Genomic DNA, 14,857 nt, shown 5'->3' on the forward strand with positions numbered 1-14,857 from the left:
ATCACTCACTGATACTTTGCTACAAAACGTGTCGTGTACGCGTTCACTACTGATAGATTCGTATTTCATAATGAAAGGAAGACATTTTTTCGCATCAAATAAACCCACGTTCCCAATATCTCTACTATTATTCTTAAAATGTAATATTCATAAAAATGCGTCAAACAAACTCGAAATTCTTATTAATTCAGATCGAACAATTCGAAACATTCCAGTCTCCTTTAAATGTATAAAAAAAAACAAACAATTCTAACAAAGATATATTTCTAAAAGTTAAGAATTGCATTTAATCCCAGCAGGAAATGACTACAAAAATTTATCTCTTTGTTATTATAATTTCCAAAGATTTATTTATAAATCTCATAATAAAAATTTAGTTAGTCAAACCTTTTTTTATATATAAAATCTAATATAAAAGATTTATATTATACCATTAAATATATTTTTTTTTTTGGAATTATAAAAAGAATGTTTTGACATGACATTAATTAATTAAATAATATTGACTTGTTTTTAATCCTGCTAGAATTAAAGACCTAAAACAAAAGCGCTTTAGGATAAAATCATTTATCCTTTATTTATGTCATTTATATTCTTGCAAAACAAATATAAATAGTGATGTTGAAAATGAATATAAATAGGGCTACATAACATCGCAAATAATATTTAACGGCAAGTATTTCTTTCCATTTATAAATTGCAATCTATATTTCTTAAAGACATATCAAAACTATCGATACGCGTATACTTGTAATGGATTTTGTATCTCGCAAGATGTATTTTTTAAGATACCATAAAATGGTGGTTCTGTGATCAAGGACGACCAAGCCTTCATCATGCAAGCACAGTCCATGGCGAGGACGGACTCTGTAACAGAGTATTTGCAATCGTAAACGTTGCACTTATCGTAATGTAATTCAATGTAATTCAATTTTAGTAGTCGTAAATTTTCACGAGATTGTAAATGATATAATTGATAAGCTTTTTTACATAAAATATATCTCTTCAATTTTTATGCTCTCATTTAAATATTGCGTGTCTGTTGATAACGAATATTTATTTCATGTATTATAAAGTTAATACTTTTTTTTAGTATAGTAGTATTTAAAATGCAACGAATATTCTTACGCTTGCCTGGAAATGTGAACTGTACTTAATATTGCGAAAATGTGGTTAAACGCAATTTACGGTACCTGTCTCACCACCAGTCACAACCGGCATTGAATTATGACTACTATTTTACGTACCTGGCTGGCCGTCGGAATCCGTATGTCATAATGGTCTACTGCTTGGACATCCATGATTCATTCTGTATTCCACATAAAGCATTCCACTGTTATGCCAGTAGTAGAGGGCTAGCACGACCAATGCGTGCCACCATTGATGCGACGAACCGACATAGTCTACCCAGCCTATAGTGAAAGCATATTGTTTATTTCGACATACAATGTATAGTTAATCTTTAATTTTGTAAAGTATAATACAAAATGCTATTAGGCTAAACGCGGTAATCCATCGATAATAATTACCCGGGCAAAAACGTTCAGGTATCTTGAACATGTAGAACGCAAATGCTATTGCGTTGATAATGTACATCCCTATCACTCTCGGAATGAGCAAGTTAACGATCGGATTATCAAAGCCGCCCATCGCGAAGGTCCAATGGAGCGTTGGCAGCACTCCATATATCGCCCAGCATACAAATACGCCTAGCTTAATATTACCATTAATGTTCAGGCTTGGTATCTGCAGTATCATTGCGAAAATGAAGATTGCGAACACAGTAATCAGGTAGAACCATTGTAATTCCTGTAAAAAATTCACTGATTTAAAATATTTTAGTTGTATCTTTCTTGAAATACAAATGAAAGATATATATATATATATATATATATATATATATATATATATATATATATACATATAATGTGTATGAATAATAAATTTAAATTAATGTCTAAAGTTTTACGCGAGTTTGTTGGAGTAATAAACTAGATAAAAATTGATGTACGCGCTTTACCTTGTGACACCAAAAAGCATAATAGACACCAGACAAGTAGATCGACAGCATGCTCAGAGCAATACCGAACAAGTCGAAGGATAGGAAGCACCAGTAATCTTTTTCGCTCCGACACGAAAACGTGTGATATACGGACGAAAGGATCATACATATCTATAAAAGCAATTTTTTATTTACTTATTTATTACAACCATATCTTATAACAAAATATTTTTTGCATTTTCTCGATTTTATTACCTGAAAACAGAGAAGCAATAGGGACACGATCAATTTGTCGCTGAATGGCGCGTGAATATTCAGCAAACAGAGATCATATAGTGTCAGACCGAAGAATAACATCCAGCCAAAGATGTGACTCCATATATTTACGGTCTCGTTCGTCCACCAAAATATGCTACAAAAAGCAATATTGTCATAAAAAAGCGTATAAGTCGCAATATAATATGTATGTCCATTATCTTCGAGGCCTGTTTATTGCCTGTTTATGCGTTAAAGAACATTAAAATCAACCTTTCGAGACACAGTTTGGTAGTTAAGCAGCCTCGGTAACCACGCAATATATAAGGATTATATTGAAGAAATTCGGGCGCCTCTTCGAATCGGAGCAATCGTCTCATATCTTCTTCCTCTTCCGGTGTAACTTTCTTCCTGGATGTCGAATTGTCGCATTCCTGTTTAAAAACGAATAATTGAAAATTGAAATATTCAATATATAGCCAAAGACAAAGCTAAAGAATAATAACTAAAGTTATTTAGACATTTGTTTTAAACGATGTCTTCAGTCTTTTATGTTGTCCGCATAGTGATGTATGTACATTGAATATTTTATACAGTATATATTAAAAGCTACAAACTTTCTCTTGATTGTAATTCTTATATGGCAAATTATGGTACTATTTTTTAAATGTTGAATAATCATAATTTTTGCACAATAAATTTCAGATATTTTTCTCGAATCAAGTTTCAAAATCTTTAATAAATGAATTTTCAGTATATGTATATTATATAATATATATTAATGATTATAATATTATACGTATTAATGATTAGATCAAATGCTCTGTCATTTCCAAGTTAGAGAACAATAGTATACTTCCCTCGCTCTTTGTCTAGCTTATCATAAAGGTTAAAATTATATAATAAAATACTTATGTAAGCTACACATTTTTTAAATTATTATAACTACAAAAATTATTAAATTAACCATATAAAAAAAGTTTTCATAGAGTCAAGTAAAATAATAATACTTATTAATCATATTACTGGAATTAAATGAAAATATATTGTAAGCTATAAATTTTATATATGTCGAAGCATTTTTTAATTAGGAATTCTTTAATTCTGACGTAATTTTTTATCTTTGTAGCTAATATATTCATATTTTTAAAAATAATATTTGTATACAAAAAATTGCACACACATTGAATAATAATGTATTGCACAAAAAGTGATATGTTTTGTCTTCCGTATGTAATCAAAGATTTCAATAATAGTTATTCAAAGGTATCTTACATAAGAGGGAAGAATGACGCTTCGTTGCATTCGTAGTATTCTGAACAATACGAAATGCTTTCATCGCTTTCGTTCGTGGCATTCCTCAGCAATGTAAACTGTCTCACTAACAATGGGATGTAATATGACTTTATGATACAATGGGTTTCCTTTTTAATCTAATTATATAATTATCTGAATTATACATAATTTTTTCCATTTCCAAAAGTTATAGTTATTATCTAGTTTTGTAAAAATTAAATAATAATAGAACAGAACTAAAATTTCAATATATTGATAGATTAATTAATCGCTTTATTACGGAGAAATTATGGAGAAATATTCAATTATACTTGCGTCTTAATTTTGTTACATATAAATTTTGTAAATTTGTTTTCAAATATAAAAAATAAATTCTTAATGTATATATATTTTTTTAATCTCTAATAATATCGAAAGTATGGAATTTGATCAAATAATAATTGACTTATTCAATATTAATTTGGTGATATGTTTAATTTGAAATACAGTCTTATACTGACTATTTTCCATCAAAACACAAAATCATTCAAGTAAATTGAAGATGTAGCGAGAAAGCGAATTCAATGTTATATAGGATATGTTCCTAATGACTTGCAAAGAATAGTCGAGGATGTAGATAAAGAACGTTTTAGTCTCACTATATCTCTTGGAGATAAATGCGGTAAGTAGGCCACAACGGGACCTGCCTTTCATCCGAGTGTGTCAAGTTTACGCCGTCTGCTTTCTTCTCGCCGCATAAGTACATAGCTAGCGAAATCGATTCTTGTCGTTGCATTGGCAACATCCACTGTGATTAGAACGCTTATCGTTGCAGGCGAAGCAGAATAATAATCGAACAATGTCAAATTTTGCCAGAATATAATTTCAAAGAACAATATATGTACACGGTAAAAACATTTTGTATCTTTGTTGAAATATTCTTGTGTAGAAATTTTTGTGTTAAATTTTTAACATACTCTTATGTTAATATAACATCCTGTCGTTATGTTATTTTAACTTTCCTGCATTGAATTAATATTCACCGTTTCTAAGAGTTAAAACAACACAATTAACAAGTAAATCTTACACTAATTCACATTTCTGTGTTAATTTTTTACATATTATTTGTGTTATTTGTTTACATATTTGCCTTCTGTTAAATTAACATTAAAATTAGAGTGGATAAATTAGGACACGAGAAATGTGTTAAATTTAACACAAAATTTTTTACCGTGTGAAGTAAATTTTATTTAAAATGTCGAGTTTTTACGATGATGAGAATAAGAGAGAATTTTGTCAATTGTATTTACAATATTACACATATAAGAAAATGAGAAATCCAAAATTACAGTTTACTACGCAACCTAGAAAGCCGCATGTCTCTAATTTATAAAAAAAAGCAAATGCCTCTGACAAGAAGTGGAGCATATCAATTGTAATGTTCTTTTACATCGAGAGTTTCCGGGATTATGTTGATTAACGCTCGCAAGTTTTTCGCAAAGTATATTATTTTTGCATCATTATTCGTTTACAGTGGCATAATAAATTCGCGTGACGTATAATTGTATAATCGCACGGTATTTATTCTGTTTTGTAATTCTTCCTTTTTGTGTTGCTGTTTCTCAACTTCATTCTTGAGTTTTTTTCCTTAATTATTTTTAATTTATTCTGAATTTAATTTAAGTCTTGTGCTTTGCAATCAATGTATTACGTAAGGAATGTCGACTGACCTTGTTGACGAGCGGCTTGCTTGCTTCTTGAACCAATTCTGTTCCAGATTGCTTTTCATGACTATTATTGTTGTGCAGTTGACCATTATTAGACTCTTTTTCACAGTGGTCGCTAACCTCCTCTACGCCCGCAAGTAGTTTCATTATTCAAACAGCGTGGACCTTTTATGTAATACCTGCTTCCTGAAAGAGAGATATAATGATTAGAGAAAGAGAATAAAGATAACTGTTAGTTACAATAATATCCGCGATAATATAACTGTCAAACAAGACTTGTTAACATATAATCTTTATTTGAAACATGTAAATTAAAGACACGATAGAATGTACTTTACTTGAGAGCGAGATTAAATACATAAAATCTCCGAATATCACAAAAGATATAGGATCTACACGTGCACAGGATATGCATTGGTATTTTAAATTTAAGAAAATTTTGGAATCTGATTTTGAACCTAATAATTTCACAAATATTCAGACATTATTGTTCTATAATTAATATTAAATATTAAATATATTTAGAGAAGTATAAACGAGATAATAATTTATATAATATTTATATAGTTTTATATAATAATTTAATAATTTCTATCAGTTACAAAAATAAAAGTTTTTATTCGTTTGCAGCAAAATGTGTGTATATTCTTATTTTTATTATATTTTTCATAAAACTTTGACATCAGATTTAAAAGATTTATTTTCCTGCGTAACGTCGATGCATGTAACTTTCTCGAAAGGAGATTGCCCCACGCAAACAGAAGGTAAGCAAGAACCACTACAAACGTTTTCTTACGCGATGCGGTCTAAATGGAAGCAAATTTCCTTGCACCCGAATAAAGAATTGATACACCGTTAAGAGACAAGATTCCTTACAAAGAGAAAAATTACAAAACCGCGTGCAAAAGAAAAATTAAGAAGCGCGCAATTAACTTTCAAGCGCCCGCCCGTAATCGAAAGATTAGAAATCTCGCGGTTATATAAAAAAAACATTACATTGAAATTTTATGACCGATTATTATTTAAAGTTACTGAAATTTCTAATCGTTAATTTAACACAGAATACGGAAATATATGCAAGTCAACGTACATGTCGCACGCAAAAGCGGGTAAAAAAGCGTGCCCCGAGATTCATGTTGTCCCAGTTGTTTTTTTATTTGGACTTCACGTGAGAGGAGAGAAGGAGATACCTGTTCACTCTCTCTCTACGTCACGCGACGTCTAATCTATGAGAAAGTTGACGGTGCTGTTTGGAATCCGTTGAGATTGTACGTCTACACCCGGTGAAAAGTACGATTGCACAGATTATATTTTCACCATTATACGAGCAGGAAGTATGTACGTAACGATCCGTGCAATTCCAAAGTTTCGATCTTATAACGTTTCGCGTTTAGTCATTTATATTTTACAATAATAATAATAATAATTGTGCAGTAAATATATATTAGATCGATACAAGAATAATAAATGTACGTCACATATTTGCAAAAATTACATAAGCTATTAATCTAGTAGTATTAAATTTTTTTAATAATCTGTTTTAATATTTATACAGCCTGTTTGAATCAATGTCTAAGAAACTTTTACTTATGCGTTAACCTACTAAATATATTTATATCTCTTGGCAAATAAGTAAATGTGTGTGATTTATACACAATTTAAATATTGCCTTCTTCACGAAATTTCCACAAAATTTATATACGAAACTGCAGATTACATTACACTCATATACGTTTTTATACATATTTGTGCTTTTAATAATTAATGAATAATTACATTAATCATGCTATACAATAAATAATCCACTTATTATCTTGCAAATAATTAAGAATAGAAAAAACATAATTGTTTTATAACGTAATTCTGTAAAATAGGTAAAGACACGTGTCATACTCATTTATTAAATTAATAAAGAAATTTAGCTATTATCATTATTACCATTATAAATATATGCAAAAATATACGTACTATATACACTTTAGAAATACTTGTAGAGATATTCTTTCTCTCTCTTATCTAAATTACCTATATTAATTCAGATGTGTGTAATGAAAAATGCTGATGTGAAAGATTGATTTATATAACGCTGTACATATATTCTACTAATTTAATATGCAATGAATTTAATTAAAATTATTCTTTTTAATGTATTATATATGACAAAATTTTAATTTAACAATTGACAATAAATTGAATAAATGTGAAATGATAGCACATGTAAATAACGATAATATTTCTATATATTACGTGTACATCACTATGAGATTCATGCAATAAGTCATGTTAACGGCTTAGAAGCACATCAGTTTTGAATCATTCATCAATCTCACTTATGTTGTCACTTCCTCAGATTTATGAGAACAAAGTCCTATTACTATTGTAAAGCACTGCTTCGCGAATAAGATGACATTGAATGCATCGAGCGCGATGTGCGTTTGGTGCCAACTTCGATGCAGAGTTTATTTGCCATTGCATCAATTATTCAGACATCACACATACACACACCATACAAACACATCTCAACCTCGCTCTACTATGTAAGTTTAAACACATATAAGACTTGTGAAAAAACAAAGCTTTCTCTCTTAATTGAAGATTACCTGATGGCGTGTCCAAAAGAAGTGTTTAATTAACTTATCATTAAGCAATGAGATTCATTACAAGTCTATTATTAAAATATTTTCAATTATTTATTTATTTGTTAATATTTTCACGATGTCTATTTTCATATTTTTTTTCTTCAAAAGATAATTACATTATTGTACACGGTACAAAATTTTGTGTTAAATTTAACACATTTCTCGTGTCCCAATTTATCCTCTATAATTTTAATGTTAATTTAACAGAAGGCAAATATGTAAACAAATAACATAAATAATATGTAAAAAATTAACACAAAAATATGAATTAGCGTAAGATTTACTTGTTAATTGTGTTGTTTTAACTCTTAGAAACGGTGAATATTAACTCAATGCAGAAAAGTTAAAATAACATAACGACAGTATGTTATATTAACATAAGAGTATGTTAAAAATTTAACACAAAAATTTCTACACAAGAAAATTTCAACAAAAATACAAAATGTTTTTTACCGTGTAAGTTATTTTTGTTATAAATTTCACGTTATAATTCTTGATATAAAAACTTTTTATTTTTCTAATACGTATTATACAAAAAAGATATGTGAGATATTACTTCTTAAAATTTGTTTAATTTGATTATTAATATAAAATTAATTAATACTTCGAATATTCATTATAAATAAAAAATGATCTTCAGTAATGATTGACAAGTGATTAAATTTATCGAAATAATGTTTTCAAATTGATTTATCCTGTACCGATTAACACTTTCAACGAGCACGTACCCTGAAGAACGGCGATCGGCAGTTTTGCAGACAGTCGAAGAAACGGAGAGTCACATCGAAGTCTCGTAGTTGGTCCTATCTCGGCACATTGGCAAATTCCTCGCATGTGCGAGTCCACCACGTATCAAATCGCAATACGACCGACCGCACTGAACGCGGCGAGCAGAACACTGGCAGTGAGCGGCTGTGAGGACGATGACAACGGCACGACGACGGCGGCAACGGTGGTGGCAACGACGTCAGCCAGGGTCGTTCCCGATGCGTGCCGCATGAGAAACATACACTCAGGAACCGCTTAAGTTCCCCTCGCGCGTTCTAGATATAAAGGCGAACGCATTAATACTTTCACTGTTGCTTGGACAACGAGTATCCGTTCTGTTCCCCTGTAGATTCAGGATCGGTCGATCACCGAATAGCCTTCGCGTTATCAATATCATTGACATTCTCGCAGTGTCCATACACACACACACACACATACAAACACACACATACACACACATAAATATGATAAAAAACTAAATCGTATTAATCTGATAAAAAATTACATTTGTAAATTGCTTATTTATATATATATATATATATATATATATATATATATATATATATGTGTGTGTGTGTATGTGTGCATGCAGAGTATATAATGATTAGATAAGATTAATTAACATAGATTTAATTTTCTATCAGTAATATGCGTACTAATTTTTATGTATTTACAGACTTTATCTTGGTAACACTTCCTTATTGGAGAAATTTCCTTTCTCATTTGCCAGTTTACAACTTGATTTCTAGCGTTCTTAAAATTTTGTTTTATAAAAGTCGATATAAAATTTCTAGTCTAATATTTATTAAGTTTTGTTTCTTTTTTTAAATAAAACATGTTTAAATTTAATGGATTACTAAATTGATCATTAAATAATATATAACGTCTCTATCCATACATGTATATCTCTTATAGTCTTATATTTAAATTTATACTTAATTATAGCTTTAGAAAAAGTTTCTCCATCATTTTCACGAAGAATCTTTTCGTTGAAGACGTAAAGATCGCGTGTAATAAAAAATTTTTAGCAGCAGTAAATTTTACAACGGTTTCATGTTTACTTTCACATAGGTTGCTTTGTGCTGACATTGAAGATTTGGGAAAGACGTTTGGACGGGTGATTAAGACTTTCGAACGAGGATGACGTTGGTACGATAATATTTTTGCAACTCTGGCACGAATCTTCAATTACATAGCTTGTAAACGGTAAGTAATATGATAAATATATAACATGAAACGTGGCCAATGCATCATTATATTATCAATTCTCGTGCACACGCTCGAATCTGTGATTGATCGCGAAGAGAAAAAAAGATTCGTTATTATTACCTTATCATCATGTGGACTTTATTATATAAAGGGCTAATGCTAAAATATACACAAGATAAGTTATTAAAAATGTTCATTATTGCGGTAGTAATAATTAATTATACACATGAATAGAGTCATCTTCTCTACTAGAGGTGAACGATGATCAATTTTCTTCGAGGACTATAACTTTTAAATACCAGATTCGACGTGTTTACTCGTAATTAAATTACAGCAAATACACGTTCGTATGAGACAAGGTCGGCGTAAACAGCGGGTCGCCGTATTATTACATACTAATCGATTTGTGTGTATTGTGTATGTGTGTTGTATTATGTGTGTGTTTTTTCTAGATTCCTTTAGTCGCCCCATCAGTTTGCCATATTTAAGCACCGATTACATCGAGACGCTTCGTTATAATGCGTGCTTTACATGTTTTCGCAAGACAAAGTCATTTTACTTATGCACTAATTAAGTAATTGTATTTTATGATGTATCCGATTTTATTTATCTATGATTAGAAGCCAAAACACATTGCTAGCACCATCAAACAGTGCAATTATGTAGTTTCATATAATCTTAAACAAACTATCGCGCTGAATGACATTTCGCAATTTAACAACGCATTTTGTTCATTTTGTATATAGCTAGGTTTTTTAGAGAAATAATACGTAATCACATAGTTTTACTTTTACAGCCATAATATATTAGAAATACAATTGAAATTGTAATATTTAAATAAGATTTTAATCTATTGTTTGTTCCAGCAGAACGAATAGTATGGTCATGATTGCAAATTTATATTGTAAATAGAAAAAAGGAAAAATACCAAAAAGGAGCGATCATAAGAACTAAGTTAAAATAATACTAAAAAATTGCTGTTTAAACAAATTTTCACGCAAAACAGCAGTAAAAGTAATCGAGTAAACTAACGTCGCGACGGATGATGAATGTAATGCGAATTCCTGATTCGTAAAACGCGAACGCATATTTTAATGTGTATTTATTCACTATAGTATGAGACGAATCGCAAAAATTTTAGGAATCCGATGGCAATCTTCTCACGCCGTCGACATATTTGTGTCGCCTAATTTATAACGCGATTTATATATGAATTTAAATAATCGGAACTTAATCGCTCCCTTATTTATTGTTAAATAATAACACCAATAGTTTCTCATACGAGCTTGAAAACTGACACCCAAAAGGGATTACGAATTCGTGACATGAGCGATACACTCTTGTTATATCTGATAAATTACATAATAAAGACCCGCAAAATTGCAGATACATACAAAGGTTAAATAATTATACGCGTGTTTTTTATATCTAGTATTTGCATATACTTCCGATTACTTAAAGTCGCACGGTTGCCATCTGCCGATTAGCGATATGCATAATTAAATTACTACACACACACACACAGGAACCAAAAGCACAAATTTCGAGTTACTCGTAGAATTTGTCAGGTATAAGGAATTTTAATAATTGAACAAAGCATACACGTACAGTTTCTGTAATATTTATATATATATATAGCCCAGTCTTACAAAAGAGTGACCACATTGTTCCAAGGGACGGGCAAACATTGCTCACTTGCGTTAAGACTAACAATCGATGTGCTATCAGTTCAAAGTTTCCATTTCCACTGAGAAAGTAGGTATCGTAATATTACAATTATAATAAGCACAATAATTCGAAATCAAATCTATTAGATTCAAATACAAATCCTACTTTCACTCTCCTATGTTACTTCCATTTTCTTTTTATTTATGAAAAAAAAGCGGACAAGTTTTTGTTATCTGATTCATTGAGTGTATATAATGCTGGGTGACCACCTTCAAAATTGCCTCAATTGCCATTACGGCAACATCTTAATATTCGCGGGCTTCCCAAACCGTGGGAAGTTCAGATCGATCACGTTTGTCTGAGGATTCCTCAAGCCCGAATACTGGCTTAAAAGTTTAAAAGTATACGAGCCATAGCTAATTTCAATCGGTGCTGATGCATAAGTGGCAATAGGCTGGGGCTGTTTCTTGGTGGTGTTTGGATGTTGAAGTCAACGGAGATTGGCGCATCACATGGCATACTTGCGCGTCCATTCACGTGCCAATTCATTGTACTTCTCCCTGTCAGTTTTGTATATCCTGGCTATCTCTGGTACCAGTGGGTCATCTGGATTTGGATCACACAGCAAGGAGCATATTGACAGTAACACTAGAAAGTAATCAATAATGTTAGGTTAGGTTAGATTATAGTGTCACTTACATAAAATATGTATTTTCGAGCGAAGATATACATACCCTTTGATATAGTGAGTGCAGGAGACCATTGCGATCTTAAAATATCCAGACAAATACTTCCATTACTGTTGATATTAGGATGATAAATTCTAGTCGTAAATGCGACCTATAAGCAATTGATAATAAAATAAATAATAATGCGTGAATTTATTTATTAATGTAAAATTAAAAGTTTCGTTTGTATAATGTTATTTACCTTAGGTGGTTTAAATGGGTAATCTGTCGGAAAGTGTATTGTTAGGAAAAATACCCCTCCTTGATACGGACTGTCGGGCTGAAAAAAAATTGAAATAAATATATCTAATATATTACATGTATTATTTTATAATCAAACTTTATATCGTACTTTCTGATGATGTATTTATTAGCAATCTATTCAGAGAAAATCATTGCGACGTAACAAAGTATATAAAATTAATCATTAAGTCAATTGTAAGTAAATTTTTTAATGTGTACTTTTGCGTACAAAATAAATTCAAAAATATGTTAAAATTTACATAAGGATATATGTCACTTACTGGTCCCATGATAGTTGCCTGCCAGTGGAACACTGGAAAAATATTATGTCCAAAAGTTACATGCAAATAATTATTAAATCATGATATAAATTATATGTTTATTCTAATATAATTTTGATATGTAGATAATCATTAATTGTATCTAAAAAATGTAATCAAGAAAGATCTTCTCTGGGATGTCAAATCTGTGAGATCTACAACTTGATGTACATATCAGTATATTCATTTTATATTATTCTAAATATTCATTTATTTAGCAGATGCTCGATACTTACAATCATCTCCCACAGGTCCAGCCGAGCATTGTGCTGGCGGATCTCTACCAAGGTCCTGAAGTTCCTGAAATTATAAATACAGAAAATAACATTAAAAAGATTCTAAAAAGTATCTGCATGTATAATATTCACTGAGAAATATGTTATTTTACATTATTTTAATTAATATCTCTTAATTTAGAAAAATATAATATATATTTTATTAGAAATAAACTTTTTAATTTAGATGGAACACAAATTTATATTCAAAATGATATTTCAAATGAATATTCCATTTATTTTCTTTATTATAGTGCAATAATTTTGCGTATACTGTATCATTCGTCATTAAAAGAATTATACTATTTATAAACATATGCACATAGTATTAGTTTCTTAACAATATATAGAACTTTCTAGATAACTTGTGCACATATATAGTAATCAAAGATGAGATGTCGCTATAAAGGGAATCAATTTTCAAATCAAGGTTATTCATTGTCTCTATGCATAATCTCTTCTATAATATCTTTATAACAATGAAAAATAAAAATAAAAACTTATATAAATGTCAATAACTATAGTATATATACATTATGTTGTTTAAATATTAAGTAGCTCTAGGATTATATTAGCTATTAATATTAAAATGCCATAGGTAATGAGAGAGGAGATAGTAGTTATGAAATAGAGAAGAAGTCTTTCGCTGGACTTTACAGTCTCGATGAGTCTAAAATTAAGCTCTTCGATACTCAGTATCATAGTCCATTTTGTGGTGAATAATAAGAATGACAAATCAAATATTATTAGCTTTCATAATGTGGAGACACACTATGTGAAAAACAATTTACTTCAATTTATTAATATATATATATATATATATATATATATATATATATATATATATATATATATATATATATATACACTATGAGATTTTTGTAGCAAATCATAAAAAGAAAGATGGACACAAAATAAATAAGGATACATGTGAAGACACAAAAGCCCAGCGAAGAGCACTTAAAAAGAGACTTGAAAAACAATCTACAAGCTGATATATCGGAGTACCCGTATACAGAAGCAAAGTGCGTGAAATGCATGTTTTCGCGTTACTTCCGGCAAACTATCGAAGCAAAACTACACAGAATCCCTGCGGGATTCTCACTGTCACCGCAGCCGAGATCCAAGACCCGAGCCCGGCTGGGGCGGCGAGGAACGATTCGCGCGGCCGCCATTTCCGTAATGCCGGTGCAGGACGATGATCGCGATCTCGGCGTCGGCAACGATGACCGAAAGCCCGTCCCGAAGGTGGACCAGGCCGTCGATGTTCGCCCCGTGCCATCACATTGCTTCACATTAGCTCGGCGAGTGTTGCTCGTTAAGGGCGTAGAATCAAGCACGGCAGGATCGCGATAACGCCCGGTTACGTCGCGTCCGCGACGCGAACGGCCGACGTACGGCACCACGTACCTTATTAATTCGCTTTAAAGCCATTTGACGAACTGTGTGTTGATATTAACTGGCCGCAAACCAGACAGCGATACCCGCTAGCCGTGGATCTTTGATTAGGGATTGCAAGATGGCCGCCTTCTAAACGTAGCCCGACTGCGCTGGTCAAGCGCGCTGTCCGCGAATCGTGCACGGTGAACACGCGTTTGACGCTTGACGTACGGAAAGTACGCGACGATATTTCCAGACCGTAGCACGTTACTCGCGTTTTTCTCGAGCAATGCTGTTTTTTCGCCACCGTCGAAAACCGCCACGCGACGCAGCTTAATTCTTTTCAATCTCGCAACCGGGCCAAGGCA

General features: G+C 31.3%; 2 protein-coding genes across 2 annotated transcripts; both read right to left on the minus strand.

Annotated features, from left to right (window-relative positions):
* Window positions 1-573: 573 nt before the first annotated feature.
* On the minus strand, window positions 574-8,908 carry LOC140675206 (progestin and adipoQ receptor family member 3). Its single transcript, XM_072909410.1, has 8 exons — window positions 8,627-8,908; window positions 5,263-5,445; window positions 2,531-2,691; window positions 2,258-2,414; window positions 2,021-2,173; window positions 1,530-1,809; window positions 1,248-1,412; window positions 574-867 (listed from the first exon to the last, which is right to left on the minus strand). The coding sequence occupies exons 2-7, from the start codon at window positions 5,404-5,406 to the stop codon at window positions 1,273-1,275; spliced, it is 1,035 nt and encodes a 344-aa protein (XP_072765511.1). The 5' UTR covers window positions 5,407-5,445; window positions 8,627-8,908; the 3' UTR covers window positions 574-867; window positions 1,248-1,272.
* Window positions 8,909-11,480: 2,572 nt separating this feature from the next.
* On the minus strand, window positions 11,481-14,781 carry Eff (ubiquitin-conjugating enzyme E2 eff). The gene is made up of 6 exons (XM_072909412.1): window positions 14,520-14,781; window positions 13,071-13,134; window positions 12,796-12,827; window positions 12,474-12,551; window positions 12,278-12,383; window positions 11,481-12,191 (listed from the first exon to the last, which is right to left on the minus strand). The coding sequence occupies exons 1-6, from the start codon at window positions 14,541-14,543 to the stop codon at window positions 12,052-12,054; spliced, it is 444 nt and encodes a 147-aa protein (XP_072765513.1). The 5' UTR covers window positions 14,544-14,781; the 3' UTR covers window positions 11,481-12,051.
* Between the last annotated feature and the right edge of the window lie 76 nt (window positions 14,782-14,857).

Source organism: Anoplolepis gracilipes, chromosome 17 (assembly GCF_047496725.1).
Source record: "Anoplolepis gracilipes chromosome 17, ASM4749672v1, whole genome shotgun sequence".
NCBI classification, from domain to species: domain Eukaryota; kingdom Metazoa; phylum Arthropoda; class Insecta; order Hymenoptera; family Formicidae; genus Anoplolepis; species Anoplolepis gracilipes.

Excerpts from the sequence above, each read along its gene's own strand:
- LOC140675206 (XM_072909410.1), bottom strand. The coding sequence starts at position 5,406 with ATGAAACTACTTGCGGGCGTAGAGGAGGTTAGCGACCACTGTGAAAAA. Across the intron at positions 2,692-5,262 it reads GCAAGCCGCTCGTCAACAAG|GAATGCGACAATTCGACATC; the intron begins GTCAGTCGACAT and ends GTTTTTAAACAG. Across the intron at positions 1,413-1,529 it reads ACCTGAACGTTTTTGCCCGG|GCTGGGTAGACTATGTCGGT; the intron begins GTAATTATTATC and ends CTTTCACTATAG.
- Eff (XM_072909412.1), bottom strand. The coding sequence starts at position 14,543 with ATGGCTTTAAAGCGAATTAATAAG. Across the intron at positions 12,384-12,473 it reads ACCCATTTAAACCACCTAAG|GTCGCATTTACGACTAGAAT; the intron begins GTAAATAACATT and ends AATTGCTTATAG. Across the intron at positions 12,192-12,277 it reads TGCACTCACTATATCAAAGG|TGTTACTGTCAATATGCTCC; the intron begins GTATGTATATCT and ends ATTACTTTCTAG.